The following is a 24,552-nucleotide window of genomic DNA, read 5'->3' as shown; positions in this document are numbered from 1 at the left end:
AACAGCTGAATGGACGTCCAAGCTCACAATGCGTTTGGAGGTCAAAAGGGGGTGGAGCCTGGAGTCAGGAAAACCAGCTGGAGTTAGTTTTGTCAGAAGCGATTTTTAATACTTTTCATTTCATTTTTTTTTTACCAACACACAAACATAAAGTGTGTTCAATAGCACTGATTTAAAAAAAAAATACAAAAGCTTCACAATGGAATTAGCTGCTTTCTGCCCGACAGCAATATATGTTGATTTGTTGATATATAAAAATTGGACTGCAATAAATGACTGTGCTTCTCAATTATTCAAATAATCAATAGCATTATCATTAGGAAAAAAAATTATACTTGCAGTCTTAAATGTTTATATATAGGAAATAGATTATTCACAATGTTTTTTTTGTTTTTTTTTAGGTTAATGTCAGCTTTTCCTCAAATTCCCTGACCCATCAGTGAGTTTTCAAACTCACTAGTCAGTTTGCAAACTGACTTGCTAGTGAATTTCAACAAATCCCGAATACTGCTTGAATCTAAGCCCTCCTCCCATCAGTGTCAGATTTTCCCTCAAATTCACTGACCCACCAGTCATTTTGCAAACCCACACTTGTAAGTTTGCAAAATTGCCATTTTCTCCAAGTTTCCTTCCCATGAAATAGATCGGCCTATTCATTCAAACCCAGTTCGGTGTGAGGTGTGTCCAGAGCTCTGCGTAGGTTCTGCCAGAACAGTCCAGGGTGCTGTGCAGCCTGGGACCAGCTCAGGTAGGAGTGCCTCTTCACCAGACTCCTCATGCGATAGTAGGGAGACAACTGCTGGGCTGGAATGTCCTCCAGAAACACCAGGATCAATACGTCCTTCTTCTCATCAAACAGACGGTAGCTGCACACAGGACAGGAGAGACACCTTACACTACTAGTCAGGTTCACTATGTAAAACAATATACTTTCGTTCAAAATTTGTGGAGATTAGGAAAACTATAAATTTTTTTTATCTTCAGAACATGGGGAATCCAAAAATCTATGTTTGCATTTGCACAGACACCTGCATGTCCGCCATATTGGACGTTCAAAATGGCCGCCATAAAATATATAATTTGTGCTACCTTGGCTTCTAGACGACATAGACAGTTAATTAAATATGCTAATCCTATGTTTTCTGGGCCAAGGAATCCAATAGAGACCTAAAGGATAGTGCACAGGGACTTGCAGCAGCGCCCCCTAGGGGATGGCCATGGAAATGCAGGTTGACTATGTTAGAAAATATACTTTTGTTACGAATTTTTGATTAGCAAAACTATAACACTTTTGGAATCTTCCGAGCATGGGGAATCCAAAAATCCTTGTTTGCATTTGCACATATACCTGCATGGCCGCCATATTGCATGTTCAATATGGACCACATAAAATATATAGTCTAATTTGTGCTACGTTGGATTCTAGACAACCAACCTTAATTAAATATATTTTCCAGGTCAAGGAGTCCAATACAGACCTCAATGTAGTTCTCAGGATTATAGAAAAGCAAGAAAACAAATGTAAATGTAAAACATAGTGTTTATAGTTGTGTAGTATCAACACATCATTGACTTTACAGGTTTACAGGTGTAAAGAAATGGGTGGAAAAACCCTTTGTTTCTGTTGTTTTCAAAGAGAAGAAAAGAAAAGAAGAAGGGGGGTCAGGGAGAGCAAGGAGATCTAACACTAATAGAACACATGTCAAGGATATACAAGTGGCGTAAACCAACAGATACAGTATGTACATGAGGTTAGACATAAGGCGAAAGGGCCTACTCTGTGTGGAGTTTGCATGTTCTCCCGTGTCTCCTAGGGTAGTTAATACCCTCACAAAAACATGTAGTAATCCTGGTCACTATACTTCCTCCCCCTGGTCAGCCGGGGCGCCTGATGGAGGGGAAGGGAACTGGTTGGAATAACGTGTTCCTTCCACACGCTACGTCCAACCAGGGAAACTCCCCCCTGTCAGGTGACAAGAAGGTCAGTTGGCTCTCATGCATTGAAGGAGGCATGAGCTCGGCCTTGGCCTCCCTAGGCTGGTGGGGGGAGTGTAGTGCCCAGGATCACTTAGCTAATTGGCACCGGGTGAAAAAGGGGTTACAGAATCGAGCGATAAAAATTAGGGGGAAAAAAGCCACAAGGTGCAAGGTGGTGACACTTTGGTAGGTCTACATTAGCAGCAGGTATGATATTAGACATTAAGGTGCAAAAACAGTATGAACGATTGAACTATATACATACAATATCTACTAGATCTATCATTCAGGAATATTCTTTTACAGCTCGTCATCACTGTCTGGGGTGTCATTTTCAGCATTACAGACAGTCTGTGTCGTTTTCGCAGTCACTTCCACACAAACAAAGTTCTGTGCAAACAAAGTTGTGTCCCCTGCATGACCTTCTCTGGGTTGTCCAATGGGTTTTGCACTGACATCTGACCACTAACAGAAACTAACAGAGGAAGGCGACCTAACACAGGAGGTGAATGATGCATTGGCCAACTTTGTATGATGTACTGCCCAAGGGGCATCCATATAACAAACATTCCTGACCTAAGGTGGTATCTGTTTTGCAAACATTTGGCATAAAGCAGCAAGTTGCCTCCTACCGTTGGTGCCCTTGAGGAGAACATTGAACGTGTGCATGATCAAAGTAGGGTGTGGTGCCAAGCCACTGTGACGTGGCAGAGTCTTTTTGACCCACTCAAACATGGAGCCATGGTGAGATACTACCTACTACCACAAAGGTTCCTCCTGCACCACAGGCCATTGTAGAGTTGGTCAGATGTCAGGGCAAAACCCATTGTACAACCCAGAGATGTTCATGCAGGAGACACAACTTGCACAGAACTTTGTTTGGAAGTGACTGCGAAAACGACGCAGACTGTAATGCTGAAAATGACCCTCCTAACAGTGATGAAGGGCCGTAAAAGAATGATAGATGATATTATTGTATATAGTTCAATCTTATAACTTGTCAATACTGTTTTTGCAAGTTAATGTGTAATCTCATGTACAGTACATACCTGCTGCTAGTGTAGACCTACCAAAGTGTCACCACCTTGCACCTTATGTCTAATCTCATGTACATACTGTATCTGTTGGTTTATGCCATTTGTATATCCTTGACATGTTTTCTATTACTGATAGATTGTTCTCCTTGCACTCCCCGCCCTCTTCTTTTCTTTTCTTCTCTTTGAAAACAACAGAAACAATGGAGTTTTTCACCCATTTCTTTACATCTGTAAACCTGTGGTGTAATAAAGTCAATGATGTGTTGATATTACACAAATATAAAGACTATATTTTCCATTTACATTTGTTTTCTTGCTTTTATATAATAACTACATTGAGGTCTTTATTGGACTCCTTGACCTGGAAACATATTAACTAAGGTTGGTTGTCTAGAATCCAAGATAGCACAAATTAGGCTATATATTTTAGGTCGTCCATATTGAACAATATGGTGGGCCATGCAGGTATCTGTGCAAATGCAAACAAGGATTTTTGGATTCCTCATGCTCTCAAGATTCCAAAAGTGTATATTTTTCTAATCCAAACTTTTTAACGAAAATATATTTGTTAACATAGTAAACCTGAATTTCACTGGCCATCCCCTATGTGGCGCTACTGCAAGTCCCTGTGCACAATCATTTAGGTCTCTATTGGATTCCTTGACCCAGAAAACATTGGATTAGTATATTTAATTAACTTTCTATGTTGTTTAGAAGCCAAGATATCACAAATTATGTATTTTATGGTGGCCATTTTGAACGTCCAATATGGCGGACATGCAGGTGTCTGTGCAAATGCAAACATAGATTTTTGGATTCCCCATGTTCTGAAGATAAAAATAAAGTATTGTTTTGCTAATCTCCACAAATTTTGAACAAGAACACATAGTGAACCTGACTATACAGTACATGTAAGTGAAGTTGCATGCACGATATATAGTTAGTAGTCATAGTGACCAAGTGCAAGTAACACATTTCCTGTATTTCCTGTAACAAACAAAGTCAGATATACTGCCCCCACCTGGCCATCTGGATCTCTCTAGAGCACCATTCACTCTGCAGGTAATGACGACTGATGACACAGATGGTCTTTCTGCTGCCATAGATGGCCTCTGTAATGTTCTCTATGATGGCTTTACCTGGAAACAAACCAAGAAACAAATCGTATTAAACCCTTAAAGAGGTGGTGCCATAGTTTTGCACTTTTTCTGTTTTTCATGTGTCTATGAGGTTGATAGAACTTCATTAAGCCCCCTGGTGGTGTTTTTATGGTGTCTTCTCCGACTATTTTGAGTTTCTTCCTGGAGGCTGAAACCTTGAGGGTCAAACGTGCCAATAGAAAAACAGCACTTTAATGACACATTAAAATTATACCCTCCCCCTCACTAACATAACACAACAGGTGTGGGCATGAGGAGGAGGAGGGACTAGGACAGGTGGGTGGTGCTAAGGTGGTGGAGGAGGTGCTAAGGTGAGAACCAGGTATACTTAATGAACTGGAGGCGTGTCCACGTAAAAACATAATTTTAACACTTTCTGTACACTTTTTTAAAAAAAATCTTCCTCCTTGTAACCATAATACCCGATGATTATGTTTTAGGGGGGGGGGTCACTGAAAAACACGGCACCCCGCCTTTAAAGACCAGGTGAAATGGATTTCGGTGAACATATACTAAGTCTGTTTGTATTTCCCTTAACAGCAAATCTCAGGAAAATGGCTGATCGACAAGCTCATCACACATCACAACAAATTGTAGAGCTTGTAGATCTGCTATTTTCACTTAATGTTCCAAAAATAGGGAAGCTAGAGTTCCCGTGGTAAAACACTGTCATCACAATACCACTAAAGACATTACTTTTTTGAAGACAGGGACACCTGTTTACAAGTGTTGGTGACAGAAAGAGACAGACAGATTTAGATGAATACAGTATAAGCGAGATAGAGAGAGGTTTGTACCCGGTTCAAAGTCTCTGTGGTGCAGACAGAGTCTCCAGCCCTGCTCTCCCTCCAGCACTGGAAGCATTTTCCTGTAAACCCAGAGCTCATCGTGAACGTTGTAGGAGATGAAGGCATCGTAGCGCTGAGGAGACCCTCTCTTTCTTTCCTTGGCATCATAGAGGAAGGCCAGGAAGAGGTAGTAGGCATAGATTAGATGCAACATCAGGAAGTGGTAGGTGAAGGATATGAGCAGCGTTAGCACAATCACACAAGTGGAGGAAATGTAGCAGATGAAGCTAGAGTCATTCCAACAGGAATGATAGTCAAAGTCCAGAAGCCTGGTTCCGTTTTTACCCAGAGGATAGGCGCACATGTAGCTGTGAGCAGCAGCTACCAGTGTTTGTTTGTTTTCCCACATCCATTGAAGAAAGTCAGCATTAGAGCAATCACAAACAAAAAGGTTGTCAGCCATGTTAACATAACTGAGAGCAGGGAGGAAAAGGAACACAGAGACATTGATCACCGTCAATTCGTTCTGGCTCAGGTCCATCCAAGACAGTCGAGTCAGGTTGGCTTGTACCAGGAAATCGAGGGACTTCAGTTTCATGTTGGAAAGATGGAGAGCCTCAAGATTCGGGTAAAATATCTCTGGGTGCACGTAAAGCAGATTACCGCTCTTTAAGGTAAGAGTCTTCAGCTGTGGTAAATATATAATATATTCTGAAGGTTGTCCATAGACATTCACAGCTGTAAAGTGTTCCAAATGTTCCAGACACGAGAGCAAGGCTGATATAGTGTAAAAATAAGTATAATCTGGATTGTATCCATCGTATTGTATTGTAAGCTTCTTCAGACTCTTTAGCAATGGGAAGTCATCATGGTGAAGTGAAGATGTCAATTTGACATCTGAGTTAATGTGAATTATTATACTAAGTGTTTCCAGTTCATCTAGTCCTTCAAAATCAGCGATTGTGAAGTCCCACATCATGTCACTTAATTCCAAGTCTAAGTGCTTGAGCAATTTCAGACTTGTAAAATCCCCGTTGAGCATATCGAGGTCATTCTTACTTAAATCCAATAATTCTAGTTTCTGTAGACCAGTCTTGAACGTGTCGCCTAACGTCATAATTGCATTTCCGTTCACAGTCAGAACCTTCAATTCACTGAGAGGTTGAAAAACACACTGTTTTAGTTCAGAGATCTCATTCATATCTAGATGAAGGTGTGTGAGTCTGGTTAAATTTAAGAGGTCTGAGCAGCTTAAATCGTTAATAAGATTGTGTTGCAGGTCTAGCATTTGAAGCATAGAGAGATTGTTAACATCATCTGGCACTTTGGAAAATTTGTTCCAAGCGAGGTTCAGGCTACTCAGTTGTTTCATTTGTTTGATTGAACCCTTAGACAGTTCAGTGAGATCATTAAATGATAGATCCAGGTTGGTTAGCTGAGTACAAGGTGTCAGTGTTTCGCTTATGTTTTTAGTGTTTTCGTTATTTGGTAGATTGAGTGTCCTTAGTGTGAATATTTTGCAAGCAATATTTAAGATATCTCTGATCCACTTCTGCATGTTATCCAGATGTAGGTACTCTAGTGAATCAAGGCTCTGTAGAGACTTTCTGATGGTGTTAAAAGATATCGTAGAATCATCACTAAAATACACCTTAGTTATATTCCTGAGAAAATACTTGTCTGGTATGTCCCACTCCCATCCAGAATCGTTACAACAGCGTGACAGGTCGATTGTCTTAAGATGTGGAAATACAGCGGTTGTGATGCTAAACATTCTTATAGAGGCAGATTGAACTCTCAACTCCCTGAGCTCAGAGGACATGTTTAACGGCAGATCTTTTGACTGAAAAGACACCAAGTCATAAATTGAGATGTTCAGCACCTGTAAATGTGGTAGTGGTAATATAGCGATGATATCTGTAATTTGATTGCAATTCAGACTTAGTTCCTGTAAACTGGGGAGTAACTGGAAGGCAACAGGGCTGAGTGATTGGATAGGGTTTTCATCCAAGCTCAGTATCAAGAGGTTAGAAAGTCCCTGAAACTTCTTGTCTGACAGTGTTGTTAGATTGTTATTGTCAAAATGGAGCTCTTTAAGTTCCACCAAATGGACGAAAGCACCATCATCTACATGTGTTATTGCATTCCAACTCAGATCCAAATCTTGGAGATTTGACAGATGGTAAAAGTCTGCCCTGTTTATCTTTCGAATGTCATTTGCCTTGAGTGTTAATGACTTGACGTCTCTGGGAATGTCGTCTGGTACACTAACGAGTTGACGATATTCACAATCCACTGAAACAGCAGCAGTGACATTTTCAGAGTAAACAATAATACAGTCTTTAAGCAGGTAAGCCAGTGTTGGACTAGGAAGCGTGCACAGCAGAAACAAGAAGCGGAAACAAAGCAAGCTTCCTGTCTGTAGCATCATGGCTGTCTTCAGGGTCAGGTACTTTTTCTGGAGTAAATCTGCTGTGAACCCTGGTTGGTGACAAAACTGTTCAGCATCGATGGTCTAAAAAGGTAGAACAGTAACAGTTAAATCACACATTTAATCTTTTATTTGATCTGTAAAGGTATGTTTGGACAGACTTCTCATTCTCATCCTGTTGGGACTCACATGAGACTGACATATCAAAGAAACTAGAAAAATAACTAGGAAAAAAAAATATATATTTTTTTTAAATGTGGACATTCAAATGAAGCTGTATACTGAGAGGCTCTCAGAAGGCTGTTAAGAACTGCATCAACTTCCCCATTTAGCCTGTTTCACTTCACTTAGCCTACAGTTATTAAGTCCAAGCATGTGCGTGTGTGCGTGTGCATGTGCGCGTGCGTGCACGCGTGCGTGCACGCGCGCGTGTGTGTGTGTATAACTGTACCTCTATACTTTTTACATTTTTTTTTATGAAGTATTCAATTAATCAATCAATCAATCAATCAATCAATCAATCAATCAATCAATCGATCAATCAATCGTTAGTCTGTAGATTGCAAATTGATGATCCAAAAGTGTTCCCCCATTGACAAACATTACGTGGTGACAAGTCTCAACTTGGCATTTTATAGCACATACAATGAATACGAACAAACAATGTATTGAATTAGAAAACATGGTTCAGTGGTTTGTTGGTTGTGTGTGTGTGTGTGTGTGTGTGTGTGTGTGTGTGTGTGTGTGTGTGTGTGTGTGTGTGTGTGTGTGTGTGTGTGTGTGTGTGTGTGTGTGTGTGTGTGTGTGTGTGTGTGTGTGTGTGCACATAAATCCTTTATGTATCTATCTTTATTTGAGGCCTTAGAATGGTAGACACACAGCAGGGTTCTTTTCACAGCTTCTGTTCCTGTCATTCAACAACTGATACAAAGGTCTATTTCCACATATGCTCTGTGTCAGCATATCATTTGTCCTGTGATACTATACATGGTCATTGCTAATTTAACCAGTCAGGTCTATGGTACTGTTACTTAGTATAGCCTGTTTATATTTATCTACATTTAGGGGAGAGATATTTGTGTATAAAAGGTGTTGCATATGACACTTCAGGAGGCTTGTGCCCTGAGGGGCTGCTGGAGCAGGGCCCGGAGGCCTGGGGTCTATTCCACGAAAGCGGAATTAAATGATCCTGGTTTAAAAGGAAAATCCAGGTTTGACAAGCCTGCGCTGTTCAGCCTGGTTTATTCAGTTCCACGAACGCCAAGCCTGGCTGAGAAGGAGTGACTTTGTCAAGCCAGGATCGTTAAACCAGGCTGAATTCAGCTATTCCTATAAAAGACCATGAAAGTCGATAGCAGAGTCCTTGAACTTGACCAATCATGGAGCCCAAAACCAGAGTGGTGTTCTTCTCTGTGGCTGAACAGCAGCACTGCAGCAGCTCATGGAATCATACAAGGAATTAAAATGTATAATAAGCAAGAAAGGAAACACGGCCGCAATAAATATAGATCCAGAGAAAGCGAATTTGCAAATTAAATGCAAAAGTTGTCCAAAAATATGCAACTAATTTATATACAAGTCAATAATATAATTCAGTTAGGCTTAAACATGAGGAGTTTATGTGAATATTGGAATTATAATTATAAACACTTAGAATAATTTTCTAATTTTTAATTTCTAAAATCGAAGATCTACAAGTGAAAAGCTTCCCTTTTGGCGGCCGGAGGTCCCCGGTCAACGGGGGTCAACGGGGGTCCAGGGCTACACGGGGCCGGGGGTCAACGGGGGTTCGGGAGTATCCGGCCCCCCGTGTTCTCCCGGACCCCCGTTGACCCCCGACCACCACGGGGACCCCCGTGTACCCCCGGCCGCCACGGGGACCCCCGTGGACCCCCGGCCGCCATAAGACAATTTTTTTCCGAGCTTGTAGATCTTCGATTTTCGCATAAGAATTGAATAAGTGTGGAAAAACTCATTGGTTTACGATTGGAGTCATTGGACTAATAGCTATTTCACAAAAAACTGAAGAACAAGGCACTGGATTAATAAAGCTTGGCTGTTAGCCTGGTCCGGACCAGGCTAACTTCACAGCTAAATTGCCATGGTAACTAAGGCAGGATTGCTTCAAATTTCTTTCGTGAAACTGGATCATGGATAAACATATCCAGGTTTACTTGCTAAGTTAATCTGCCAAGCTAACTCAGCTTTCGTGAAACCGCTTCCTGGATAATTTAAGGCAGGATAGCCGATTAAACCCGGGTTAAACCCGGTTTATCCCTAATCCAGGTTTCGTGGAACGGGCCCCTGCTTCTCATGACCTGTATGCTGCTGCTCTGCTGAAATCTTCCAAATAAATGGTCTAAACTTCACCCAACTGGATATAATATTTTCCATAATATTCTGTTGACATACCAAACTATTTACAGTATCCCAGGCAGAGTGTAACCCATTTTGTTCAGGAGCCTATATATGGGGACTGACCATCAACAGCTGATTTCACATGAATCTGGTCTATTTCTAAAGTGCCGATTATGGGTGTGCTGAGAGGGTTGACCAGCTGGTTGTGTGGACTTCTGCAAGAAGGTATAAAGGAGCTAGGACACACTTGTGAAGGGGGCGACCTGGGTGGCAGGCATGCTGCCGTTCTGTATGATGACTACAAAATAAAGAATGGTTTGATCCCTAAAAACATGGGTTTCCTGCGTGTATCTTCCTGATCTGATAAGTTGTTTATGCTCAACTCCAATCATTTTTAACCACCCATGGCCTCCACGAAAAATTCCAATCAGGTTTTAAACCGGGCCATAGCACTGAAACCGCCCTTTTAAGAGTTTTTAATGATCTGATTTTAACAGTTGACTCCGGTAGCCCTGCTATCCTAGTAAAGCAAAGCAAAGTTTGTTGTTTACCCAGGGTGTCGGACTAAGTACGAAACTTGTTTCCAGCCGGACCCTGCATGGAAGCCTTGCTCAAGGGCTATTCAGCGGTGATTCATGATCGATGTGATGAATTGGGGAATCGAACTAGGGACCTTCCGGTATCAAGGCCGCCCCTCTAACCACTAGGCCACCGCTGCCACTGGTCCTGCTTGACCTCTCTGCGGCCTTCGACACCGTCGACCACAGGCTCCTCCTCTCTTGCCTTGAGCATCATGTAGGCATTACGGGCACTGCCCTAGCCTGGTTCACCTCATACCTGTCGGAAAGAAGCTTCTCTGTCCAGTTAGGTGACTTTAGATCACCTGCAGCACCTCTCTCATCTGGAGTTCCCCAGGGCTCCATTTTAGGCCCTATCCTGTTTTTATTATATATGCTACCTCTAGGCCCCATTCTCGCTAAACACAACATCTCATTCCACTGTTATGCCGATGATGTACAAATTTACATGCCACTTTCAGTCAAAAATTGCAACCAACCACTCCAACCATTGCTCGACTGTCTACAAGACATACAAATCTGGATGGCCACAAATTTTCTTCACCTGAATGATAACAAAACAGAAGTCATCATCTTTGGCAATACCTCTTCCTCCGCCTCCCTTTCCCTTGGTACCCTCTCCCCCAACATCCACCCCTCTGTAAAAAACCTTGGTATAATTTTTGACAGTTCATTTAAATTTGATAAACAAATAGGTTATGTTATAAAATCCAGCTTTTTTCAACTTCGCTTAATTGCCAAGGTTAAAGCATCTCTCCCAGCCAAACACCTAGAGATGCTCATCCACGCCTTTATTTCCTCTAGGTTGGATTATTGCAATGCACTTTATTCTGGTATCGATCAATCCCTGCTCAGACGCCTGCAGCTAGTTCAAAATGCTGCTGCGCGCCTCCTCACAGGCACCAAAAAACGTGACCATATATCCCCAGTCCTGGCCTCTCTCCACTGGCTCCCCGTCAAATTTAGAATTGATTTTAAAATCTTAATAACTGCTTTTAAATCCCTCAATGGGATGGCCCCCTTTTATTTAACGGAGCTTGTGGAACACCACAACCCTCCTAGAGCCCTAAGGTCAACTCACCTCTCTCTAATGACTCCAACAGTAACGGCCAAACTTAGAACCAGGGGCGACCGCGCTTTCGCCGTGGCCGCCCCCTGGCTCTGGAACGATCTACCCCTTGACATTAGATCCGCCCAGTCCATTGGGGTTTTTAAGTCCTTACTCAAGACTCACTTTTTTAACCTTGCTTTTAACCAAAATTAAGCTTTAACTTGTACTTGTTGTAATTCCTCATGTTGTAATTGTAATTTGAACGGTATTGTGTACTGTTGTTCTTGTTTTGTTGACCTGTACAGCACTTTGGTCGGCGACAGTCATTTTTAAACGTGCTATATAAATAAAGTTTGATTTGATTTGATTTGATTTGATCTCTGAATCTTATTAAGAAACATCTGAAAACTTCCATTACAGTGTGTGTGTGTGTGTGTGTGTGTGTGTGTGTGTGTGTGTGTGTGTGTGTGTGTGTGTGTGTGTGTGTGTGTGTGTGTGTGCGTGTGCGTGTGCTCAGACTTTGATGTCAGCTAGTGTTTTTTTAATTGCTTGGAAAATTAAAGTCATGGAAAGGAATTCATCATCTCTGTACTCTGTTGTGTTTATAAAGACCAGTTTTCCTTGGAGATGTTTCTTTATCTTTAGACACGCATAATGTAATAGTTACTGGCCGAGGTCATCACCATGCTGGCTTGAGAAAATGCCATAAAACATATAATATCACCAGAAACACATACTGTAGGCCTAGCCCTAAATGTATACTACTGCACTCCTAATGTGTTATAGTGTCTATGCTAATGGTGCTAATGGTGCTTTTACCATTCATACCTTTTACCATTTATACCTTTTAAAATGATTAATTAAATGTCCAACCTACTCTGCTGAAAACGTGACTGGCAAGTCAGTCACTGTATAGTTACTGGCTATATACAGGCATCAATGCACATATTGTGTTTGGGATTTCAATAATTGGGTCTCATCAGTATAGTGCTTTCATTGCACATTACATGAACAAAATAAGAACATTATAATAAGAAATACGATTTTGATAGGCTCTATTCACAGCAGCCATATTATGAAGACATTCACAGGTGTTACCAATGATACTAATGAAGGCTCTGTTCCATTCTGGTCAAACAGAGTCAGGGTGCTGATATTGTGCATGTTGGCCCACTGGAAACACTCTGCTACACCAGTGGGTCTACAGTTGGGGTCCAGGGACCCTCATGGGCTTCCAAATGGCCCCTTACAGGTACACTCTCAGAGTTATGGGGGTCGTGCACTGTGCTACACTAAATGGAACAGAGCCTTCATTAGTATCATTGGCAACACCTGTGAATGTCTTCATAATATGGCTGCTGTGAATAGCGCCTATACTGGGGTTGCGTCGTTAATCCACCATGAACAATAATTCTGCTGCGACATATTCTCAAAGAAAATATTCACCTCTCTATGGTACATTACAGTGAATTCAATTCTCCAGTCATCCTGTGTTTTTTTATTGTCTTTGACAAATGATATAACACAGAAAAGTCACAAGAAATAGTAGTTTCCAGGATGATTTTCAGAGCAGCATTGAAATCTTTCTGTGCAGAAAGAAATGAAATATTGAAGCCTACCTGAACACCTATAACACTGTGCCAACCATCCTTCCAGTGCGTCACTCTGAGAGGAATGAAGGGTCTTTCTGAAATAACATGTGGCGTGACAACAATGCAGAGAAGTGAAAGAGGAAGGGGTCTGTGTGTGTGTGTGTGTGTGTGTGTGTGTGTGTGTGTGTGTGTGTGTGTGTGTGTGTGTGTGTGTGTGTGTGTGTGTGTGTGTGTGTGTGTGTGTGTGTGTGCGTGCGTGCATGTGTGCGTGTATGCGTGCAGTGGTGGAAAGTAACTATGTTAGTAGAGTCAAAAATGGAGGTTCCGTGACCATCCTTTGGCAAGTAAGGTTTGACGATTGATTTGACCTCTATGGACCCTTTAGAAAAGATTTAGCCCCCAGGTCCCTCCCAAAAATCCTGGCATTTTTTGCTAGACAGCCAAATTCAAAATGGCGCCCGGCGCCATCTCTAAAAATTAACTTTTGATCTGAATGACCTAGAATCATGTATGAAGGCACTTTTCCATACAAGTCAACCATGAGGATTCCAAATCTGACACAATTTTAATTGTAAGACCTTGTTTTGACTCCGAAATTCAAGATGGCCGACATCCAGTAGAGTAAAAACTTATACCCAGGGGGCAAAGGGGGGTATGCTGCATTTGTCCTGCCATAAAAGGTTGGCCACCAGAAATAATATCTATGACCCAGTAGGATCACAACCTATATGGACAACCCGGTCACCTTGCTGCTGGAAATCCAATATGGCCGCCTCAATATTATCAGAAAATAGCTTTGGCAATAACTTTTGAACCAGATGGGCTAGAAATAAAAACTTGGTGTCTATTTCATGGTTTCAGAGCATGAGAAACTCAATGGAATACTTATCTTTATGATTGGGTGTGTCTGGACCTTTCATTTGCATATTTCCACTCGAAAATGAGTTTTACTATGACTTTTACAGCAAAAAGTCTGCTTTTTAAGCAATATGAACACATTTGGTCAGTTTGAGCTTTAATTTATATGTTGTCAATATGGCTGCAGTCATAAATAATGTATGGTATTACATTTCCCCTCAGATTTATTGATTTATAGATCTATAGTTGTGGGGATGATTGCAGAGAAAATCGGAGAAAAAGCCCACAACATATCTTATGTATCATTTTAATAAACTAAATACAATATAAACCGACACATGCACACTCCAAGACTTGCCATAAACTTCAACTTTAGGGCTATACAAATTAACATAGTGGTATGCATTCAAGTAACATAACAAAAGATAGACTACTTAGTGACAAATAGAGTAAAGGCGGAATTGAGGTTGCCTACAAAAGGTTCATTTTGACCTCTATGGTGCTGTCTTGCCTGCTTCTAAAGCCAATGATACTATGGTACAATGCTATTCACTGTCACTGTTGTCATGTGTTGCACTGATCCTGCTGCATCGTGTCTCCAGTCCCTGGCAACGGCATCCTAAGTAGCATGGAATTGCTTTCTTTGCACGGGAACAGTTTTTTTTGGCAGCCTTTGATACAGCTGCATGATATTGCCTTGTTCATTGACACAGGCCAGGCTGGCTCGGTAGATGCAAGGGGGACTGCATTGCTAGCACTGAGAGACAGCTCTTCTCAGGTGCAGGTCAAAGGCATTCTCTGTCGGGGGCAGCAGCTTTAAGAGGGTTGATCTATTATTGAGGAACTTGTACACTCTAAGCTTACTCAGGTCAAAATCCTCCTGGTGGTCCTCTTTGGATGTATATACAGCAATTGTGAGGTCTCGTGCCGGATTTATGGACGTCATCTGAGAGGGAATCATAAGAGTTTTCACCAAACTCCTCAAGTGCAGAGATCCAGACGCATGATGGCCTTGAACCATGCCTTCTTCCCAGTGAAGAAGGGATAGCTGGTGGTACAGTATCTCTGCCACTTAAACTATGGATAAAGGGCAGGGCACGACACTGTGCGAGCCCCAGTGCTGATACCATTTGATGGAGAGGAAGGTATGAATTTTGCTCTGTTCTCACCCACAGCTCTGGAAGGCATCTGAGATGGGTTGCTGCATAGTAAAGGCACATGATGATGTTGTCTGTGTCATTGGCATGGATGAGAACTCTGTCAACTTTGTCATTCTGGACGCTGTACAGGGTGTGGAGTATTATTCTTGTATCAGCCTCCTGTTGTGTGGATTCTAGTGCAGGGACATCTTCAATAGACCCCTCATTGATCACCACACTCCTTGTCTCTTCTTTAACCCCCCCACCCAGGTAAAGATGTGTTGGACCAAGGGCCGCCTTAAGTTTCTCATTTTCACACCATTCATCACAGAGGAAACTCAATAGGTTTGCCTTGTTAGCTGACACAGCAAAAAACTCCTGAGGATCTGGAGCTGTGTAATGCATACTGACTTCATATTCTTTGGCAGGTTTTGGTCAAGCATATCTGTGTTCTTGCTCAGCTGTCTTAAGACTAGGTCCACTGTACCGGTCAAAACAGAAGTGAATGATCTCTGTGCCAGCAGGCACATCATTCAACAGCAGACGTTGGTATCGTTCAGCGATTGTTCCAAATGCTTCACCTTTCAGGAACGACCAATGGCGCATGGCATACATGGCATCAATAACTACTGCTGTTTTTATGTCTTCTGTAGGCAGGTCAGGGATGCATGCAACTTTGGTCTCCTCTTTCAGGACCTTAACAAGGCTTGCCTTGGTACCTGTTCTCATCCTGCCATCTTCCTGGAAGAGGGAAGGGGGGAAGTCACTGCACTCGTGGTTGCCTATAAAGACAAGGTTGAGTTCTCCACCACTGGCTATGATTTGGGTCATGCGCAGGAGGGCAGTAATTTCATTGCTCTTGCCAGGTGCTGAGGTTTTCCCCTTAGATATTTTAGATGATGTGTTTTGAGTGTAGAAAGTGTTAAGCTTCATTATGCTTGTCATCTTCTGTTCACTGGACAGTGACTCACACAGTGCCTTCAGTGCCTCCCAGTTCTTTCACACTCATCAAGTCGTCCTTGACTGTGGAATCAGCACACTGTCCTGTAGATATGTTGATCATGGGTTAGTCTCCACTGCTGCCATGACCTTGACTACCATCTCTGTGTCCCGGATTACACGACTCTGACCAGACTCATGGTGTGGGTCTGCCATATTGACAACATATAAATTAAAGCTCAAACTGACCAAATGTGTTCATATTGCTTAAAAAGCAGACTTGTTACCATAACAGTCAGCTGTCACTGTAAAAGTCATAGTAAAACTCATTTTCGCGTGGCGTCCATCTTGGAAATATGCAAATGAAAGGTCCAGACACACCCAATCATAAAGATAAGTATTCCATTGAGTTTCTCATGCTCTGAAACCATGAAATAGACACCAAGTTTTTATTTCTAGCCCATCTGGTTCAAAAGTTATTGCCAAAGCTACTTTCTGATAATATTGAGGCGGCCATATTGGATTTCCAGCAGCAAGGTGACCGGGTTGTCCATATAGGTTGTGATCCTACTGGGTCATAGATATTATTTCTGGTGGCCAACCTTTTATGGCAGGGCAAATGCAGCATACCCCCCTTTGCCCCCTGGGTATAAGTTTTTACTCTACTGGATGTCGGCCATCTTGAATTTCGGAGTCAAAACAAGGTCTTACAATTAAAATTGTGTCAGATTTGGAATCCTCATGGTTGACTTGTATGGAAAAGTGCCTTCACACATGATTCTAGGTCATTCAGATCAAAAGTTAATTTTTAGAGATGGCGCCGGGCGCCATTTTGAATTTGGCTGTCTAGCAAAAAATGCCAGGATTTTTGGGAGGGACCTGGGGGCTAAATCTTTTCTAAAGGGTCCATAGAGGTCAAATCAATCGTCAAACCTTACTTGCCAAAGGATGGTCACGGAACCTCCATTTTTGACTCTACTATGTGCAAGGGCCCTCACTTATCAAAGTGTTGTAGACCAAATAATGGCCGTATGTCTAGATAACCGCAACTGTCTGCATTTATCAATCTATTGTGACTTTAACTTCTGAGGACGTGTAGGCTTTGGCTATACACCAGGGGTCTATTTCACGAAAGCGGAATTAAATTATCCTGGTTTAAAAGGCAAATCCAGGTTTGACAAGCCTGCGCTGTTCAGCCTGGTTTATTCAGTTCCACGAACGCCAAGCCTGGCTGAGAAGGAGTGACTTTGTCAAGCCAGGATCGTTAAACCAGGCTGAATGTGAGTTCACCTATTCCTATAAAAGACCATAAAAGTCGATAGCAGAATCCTTGAACTTGACCAATCATGGAGCCCAAAACCAGAGTGGCGTTCTTCTCTGTGGCTGAACAGCAGCACTGCAGCAGCTCATGGAATCATACAAGGAATTAAAATATATAATAAGCAAGAAAGGAAACACGGCCGCAATAAATATAGATCCAGGGAGAAAGCGAATTAGCAAATTAAATGCAAAAGGTGTCCAAAAATATGCAACTAATTTATATACAAGTCGATAAATATATAAATCAGTTAGGCTTAAACATGAGGAGTTTATGTGAATATTGGAATTATAATTATAAACACTTACAATCATTTTCTAATTTCTAATTTCTAAAATCGAAGATCCGGTCCGCGGGGGTCAACGGGGGTCCAGGGGTACACGGGGGCCGGGGGTCAACGGGGGTTCGGGAGTACCCGGCCCCCCGTGTACTCCTGGACCCCCGTTGACCCACGACGGGGGGGGGCGGGGGTCCACGGGGATCCACGGGGGTCCGGGGGTACACGGGGGCGGCGGGCCAGGGGTCAACGGGGGTCCATGGGGGCCGGGGGGTCTGTGGGACCACGGGGGGGGGGGGGGGTCCACGGGGGGGGGGGGGGGTCCACGGGGGTCCCCGTGGTGGCCGGGGGTCCACGGGGACCCCCGTGGACCCCCGGCAGCCACGGGGACCCCATGGACCCCCGGCCGCCACGGGGACCCCGTGGACCCCCGGCTGTCATAAGTCAATTTTTTTCCGAGCTTGTAGATCTTCGATTTTCGCATAAGAATTGAATAAGTGTGGAAAAACTCATTGGTTTACGATTGTAGTCATTGGACTAACAGCTATTTCACAAAAACCTGAAGAACAAGGCACTGGATTAATAAAGCTTGGCTGTTAGCCTGGTCCGGACCAGGCTAACTTCACAGCTAAATTGCCATGGTAACTAAGGCAGGATTGCTTCAATTTTCTTTCGTGAAACTGGATCAATGGATCATGGATAAACATATCCAGGTTTACTGGCTAAGTTAATCTGCCGTGCTAACTCAGCTTTCATGAAACCGATTCCTGGATAATTTAAGCCAGGATAGCCTATTAAACCCGGTTTAAACCCGGTTTATCCCTAATCCAGGTTTCACGAAATAGACCCCAGTTTGTTCCATCGTAGACCTGTGGAGCAGCATTGTCTGACTGTGGATATGTGTGTGTGTGTGTGTGTGTGTGTGTGTGCGTGTGCGTGTGCGTGTGCGTGTGCGTGTGCGTGTGTGTGTGTGTGTGTGTGTGTACTGAGAGGCTCTCAAAAGGCTGTTAAGAACTGCATCAACTCCCCCATTTAGCCTGTTTCACTTCATATATTGTGTGTGTGCGCGTGCACGTGCACGTGTGTGCGCGCGTGTGTGTGTGTATGTGTGTATGTGGTGCATACGTTTGAGGGGTCTAAGCTTTTGTCAGATGTAACCGGGAGGGAAAGGTTGGGAACCTCTGGTGTATGCTATGGTTGGACATCCCTTTACAAAGTCACTGGTTGACTTTGTTACCAGAGCCATCTTGGGGGTTCTCCTGTCATAGTTCTGTCACTGCTGTGTGAGCCTGAATGCCTGTTATCGCTGGTCTTCTCCTGTACTCCCCTACGTGTCCAGCAGATGTCTCCATTGTCTTATCCTGTTCATTCATCTCGTGCTATTGGTTGCATCTGCATTGATTTGTGATTTTGTTCACCTGTGTCTGATGTTATGTGTATTTGGTTTTTGCCAAAGCCATAAAGCCTTTGGCAAAGCCTTTGGCAAAGAGGCCAAGAACAACCGTTGAAGATCTTGAAACAACATGGAAGTATGGAACATCTACTGCAGAATATTTATTGCACACGGTATTGACTTTTTCTGTACCATGGTTTGTATCCTCCTATATTAAAATTGGCTACAGAGTAGGTTGACGGTGGGTCGACCATGGACGGTGGACGTCACAAACATAACATGCAGACCTGCGAGGCGTACCGTTGCTCCAATCTGCAACAGACTTGGCACAAACACTGCTCAGGGGTCTGCCATCAGAATATAGCCACACCAGGGCTACGTGGGGCCCCTGGGTGCCACAGACATCAGGGGGTCCTGCGGGGGTGTGTGTGTGTCTGTTGCTCAGACAAAAAAAGCTATTCACAATCATTGATCTATTGGAGAATATTTAAAGGCATAATATGTAACTTTGCCCTGTGTGTGCGTGACAAAACAATGTATAAATGTTTTTTTTTCTAAATTGTAAATTGTTTACGCATCATCTCCCTCTATACCAGCAACCATCAGCCACTGGAGTAGTGTGGTGGTGTTTACCTGACGAAACACATTGCCCTCTCGCTGCATTTTGTTGTTTTCACTGTTTGTTCTGCCAGCCCAAAAACATCTCCGTCTACCAAAACAAACAGTGAATATACCAAAATACAGCGACAGCCGAGAGGGCAGTGTCAGTATGTTTCAGTGTTGATTTTGTCGACTAAAACTATGACGAAATATGTTCGTCGACTACCTTTTTTCACTGACGAACACTAAACAAAATCTAAATAAAAAAATAAGCTACGATGACTAAAACTAAGACTAAATATATTGGCAATTTCGTCAACAAAAAAAAACTACACTAAAATGTTAGTGAGGGACTATAGTCCAGGGGCCAGGCCATATTTTGGTACCACCTAAGGCGACCGTAAAGTTTTTGTATTTTTGTCTTCCTGCATGTCTCTAGTTTATATTTTGGTATGATAACCCTTCCAATCTTGTAGCTTAATGGCAGTTATCACTACCTACTGGCTAATGTATCCGGTAGGAGACACAAAGTAGAATCTTTGTGTCTCCTACACCCGGGCATCAAATTATTGCGACAAAAAACAAAATATATCCATGTATTCAAGGCTTCATAGGGTGTGCAATTGATAGAAAATAATCATTTTTTGGGTGAACTCCTCCTTTAAGTTTCCCAGGGGGACTCTCTACCCATTCAGCTATGACCACCCTAGACCGAAGGAGGGTCAACTTTTACAAGCTTATGGAAAGCAGTCTTTTTGCAAACACCAAAAATCTGAGAAGTTATCAATTGCACACCCCATGAAGCCTTGAATACATGGATATATTTTGTTTTTTGTCGCAATAATTTGATGGCCGGGTGTAGGAGACACAAAGATTCTACTTTGTGTCTCATTACATTAGCCAGTAGGTAGTGATAACTGCCATTAAGCTACAAGATTGGAAGGTTTATCATACCAAAATATAAACTAGAGACATGTAGGAAGACAAAAATACAAAAACTTTACGGTCACCTTAGGTGGTACCAATTTGTGAAAATATCAGTGTTGGCCCCTGGACTACTAGTGGAGAAGAGATCCAGTAAAACTGTCAGAACATTCAGGAGGACTCAAATGCAGAAAACAGCAGGCAAGAGGCAGAATGAAGTTAACTCAGTCTTTACTTAATTCCCATTAAACAGAACAAAAAACAATACCAGAGGTATGTCATCAAAAAACAGCAAACAAGGCAGGCAAGGGCAAGGCAAAGTTAAATCCAAAAACAGACGGTCAACTTCTTAGTCCAGGAGCAAAACAAGTAAAGGGCGGTGGTTCAGGCTGGAACAGAAGACAGGCGATACTAAGACAAACTGGTAAATGATATTGCTGAAGCACACTGAAATAAATACCCTCAGACTAATTACAGAAACACACAGCAGGTGTGTAGCAACCTGTGAGGAGTAGACAATTAGCTAGGGGGAGTGAACACAAGGGCAGGTCTAGAGAGGATTCCTGACAAACACTAAAAGACAAGTCATTTTAAGTTTGGTTGCGCCAGATCTACAAGCTCACAACGTGTCGCGCTGCGACGCGTTGTGAGCTTGTAGATCGGCTATTTTCAGCATGCAACCAAGTGTAAAATCAGCCATTACGACACCATCAAGGCACCGCCACAATTCATTTTAGTCGACTAAATCAACTGTAGATTTAGTCGACTATAATCTTATGATATTTAGTTGACAAAATTAGACTAAAACTAAAACATTTCAGATGACAAATATGATTTTGGTGTGTTTCTGCAGGTAAACACCACCACACTTCTCCAGTGGCTGGTGACTGCTATATAGAGAGAAATGATTGGTAAAAAATAAACAACTATAAAAAGTGCTCCTCGGAGCACAGGTCTCCGCCAGGTCAGGTAGGTTATTGTGGCTTGTGGGCCAGCAATGTTAGAAATCAGGATGGAATATGAAAATTCTAACAGATCCGTCTTCATCACATGACACCTGCAGTACCCGTGGTGACAATATTCTTGACCACTGCTACACGCCCTTCAAGGATGGATACAAAGCCCTCCGCCGCCCACCGCTAGGAAGCTCTGACCACCACGCCATCCAGCTGCTACCTGCCTACAAACAGAGGCTAAAAAGGGAGCCGGTCGTTGAGAAGGAGATCCGAGTCTGGTCTGAGGACACAGACGCTATGATACAATCCTGCTTCTACCAGACTGACTGGGGGATGTTTAAGAACGCCGCTGGGAATAACATCAACAAACTCTCAGACTCAGTCACTGGCTTTATCAGTAAGTGCATAGACGACATGGGTGCAATACGTTAGTCCGACAGCGCATTCCTCCGACAGCGCAGTGCTCCGACATTAAACAGTAAACCCGAACCAAACCCGCACCCTAACCCTAACCGCACGCGGATGCCACATAGTCGGAGAAAAGGTCTGTCGGATTAACGCATGCCTCCCAGACGACATAGTCCCAAAAAAGACAGTTCGGATCTATCCCAATCAGAAACCATGGATGAACAGCGAAGTACGTGTACACATGCACGCACGGGACGCTGGTTTCAAATCTGGCGACGCGGAAACGTGTAACACGACGCGCGCGGCCCTAAACAGCGCCATCAGGAAGGCGAAAAAGGCCTACACTGATAAGATGCAAGACCAACTCGGCAATGGCAACATCAGGAGCACGTGGCAGGCGGTACACACCTTGACAGACTGCAAAACAAGAACCAGAAGCGAGGTGAACCCGCCTGCCTCCCTCCCCAACGAACTGAACACTTTCTATGGCCGGTTTGAGATCAGCTCCAACCGCGGCAGCCAAGCGGGGCCACCAGCAACACCAGCAGAGGAGAACCCTCTAACCATCTCGGAGAGAGAAGTGCGTACAGCCTTTGCACGAGTCAACATCCACAAGGCAGCCGGACCTGATGGAATACCAGGCCGGGTCCTTAAGGCATGTGCAGACCAGCTGGCAGGTGTCTTTGCTGACATCTTTAACCTCTCCCTCTCCCAGGCTGTGGTCCCTGCAGGGTTCAAAATGTCAACCATTGTGCCCTTTCCCAAAAAGGCCAGAGTGACATGCCTGAATGACTGGAGACCTGTCGCTCTCACCCCGATCGTCAGCAAGTGCTTCGAGAAACTGGTGAGGGAATACATCAGCTCCACACTACCTGCCTCGCTGGATCCGTGGCAGTATGCATACCGCAAAAACAGATCCACCGACGACGCTATTGCCATGGCTCTCCATACCGTCCTCTCGCACATGGACAACAAGCTGCTGAAGGACAAATATGAACGTATGCTGTTCGTGGACTACAGCTCAGCATTCAACACCATTGTCCCAGCAATACTTGACAAAAAGCTCAGAGACCTAGGGCTACACCCAAGCATGTGCGACTGGATACAGGACTTCCTGTCCAACCGACATCAGGTGGTGAGAATGGGCAGCATCACATCTGACCCCCTGACCCTCAACACCGGAGCACCCCAGGGATGCGTGCTGAGCCCTCTCCTCTACTCCCTGTACACGTATGACTGCATAGCCACACATGTCTCCAACACCATCATAAAGTACGCGGACGACACGACAGTGATAGGCCGAATCGTCAACAACGACGAGTCTGACTACAGAGATGGGATCAACTCACTGGCGCTCTGGTGCCAGGAGAACAACCTCGCTCTCAACGTCGACAAGACCAAAGAACTGATCGTGGACTTCAGGAGGCCGCGGAGAGACCATGCGCCCATCCTCATTGACGGTGCTGCAGTGGAAAGGGTCAGCGAGTTCAAGTTCCTCGGAGTACACATCGAGGAGGACCTTAAATGGGAGACGCACACCACACACGTGAAGAAAAAGGCTCAGCAGCGACTGTACTGGCTCCGCCGCCAGAATAAGATCGGAGTAGGACAACGCATCCTCAAGCTGTACTACAACAGTTCGGTTGAAGGCGTCCTAACAGGCTGTATCACGGCCTGGTATGGGAACTGCACCGCCCGAGAGAAGATCAACCTACAGCGAGTAGTACGATCGGCAGAGCGAATAATGGGAAGCGAGCTTCCAGCGCTCCAGCACTTGTACAAGAAGCGCTGCGTGGTCAAAGCCAAGCGCATCATCAAGGACAAGCACCACCCAAGTCACACACTGTTCAGAACACTACAACGACCACGACCGGGCAAGGGGACCTACCGCAGTATCAAGAGTTCCACCACCAGGTTCTGGAATAGTTTTAACCCGGCTGCTGTCAGAATGCTGAATGAAGCATGAGCCCTTTCAGCAGCCTGACAACAGGCGGTACTGCCCAGCTGGTTGCAGACTTTTTTCTGGCTCTTCCTGAACACACCTGTGGATTATACCAGGAAATGACTTGGACTTAGCTCCCCCTCGGTAATATGAAAAACACTTGAGGAATCACACAAAAAAAAAAAAAAAAAACCTTTAGGTGTAAAGTTTTTTTGTGACAAAAGCTTTTAGAATTTTTTGGGAGAAAGGGTCTTATTGTACTGTTTGTGGCAAAAGTTTTAGTTTTAGTCAAAATGATAATTTGAAGAAACACTTGAAGATTAAACATTAAGAGGATTATACCGGAGTCAGTCCACCCTTAGGCTTCTGCACCTAATCCCATGTATAACGCACAAACTTTTTTTGTTCTTTTTTTATTGCACTCTTTTTTTCTCTAAGCACCTTAAAGTCTACAGTATAAGTATAACATGCACAGTATACATACATTGCTGCTATGCTCAGGCACCTTAGTCTGTCTCTTATCTCAAGTACTTTGTAAATATGTAGATAACTTCTTGGCCTCCTATTGTTATCTTGTTTGATCTCCTTCCCACTTGCCCCCCTACCCCTCTTCTTCTCTCTCTCCCCACTCTTCTTTCTACGGATTTAACGTTGCGATGGGAGTGATGTACAAAAACGAATTTCACCCACCTTTTTACCTTGTAAACCTGTGATGTGACAATAAACCTGATTCTGATTCTGATTCTGATTCTGAGAGACTAATAATTTGTACCGATTTGCGTGACAAAATATCAAAACAATTGTTGAACAAAAATCGACCTCCTGT

At 43.5% G+C, this 24,552-nt stretch overlaps 1 protein-coding gene across 1 annotated transcript; it reads right to left on the bottom strand.

Annotated features, from left to right (window-relative positions):
* Positions 1 to 445: 445 nt before the first annotated feature.
* On the bottom strand, positions 446 to 10,546 carry LOC311055785 (toll-like receptor 13; the record flags this gene model as incomplete). The annotated part of the gene is made up of 5 exons (XM_084072054.1): positions 446 to 866; positions 4,036 to 4,153; positions 4,972 to 5,601; positions 9,875 to 9,966; positions 10,464 to 10,546. 5 exons carry the CDS (start codon positions 10,544 to 10,546, stop codon positions 650 to 652), a joined length of 1,140 nt encoding a protein of 379 aa, XP_083928180.1. The 3' UTR covers positions 446 to 649.
* Positions 10,547 to 24,552: the final 14,006 nt, after the last annotated feature.

Source organism: Gymnoscopelus microlampas (genome assembly GCF_963454915.1).
Source record: "Gymnoscopelus microlampas genome assembly, chromosome: 11".
Classification (NCBI taxonomy): domain Eukaryota; kingdom Metazoa; phylum Chordata; class Actinopteri; order Myctophiformes; family Myctophidae; genus Gymnoscopelus; species Gymnoscopelus microlampas.
The sequence above is the reverse complement of the archived record's forward strand: the minus strand, read 5'-3'. Positions and strand labels throughout refer to the sequence as shown.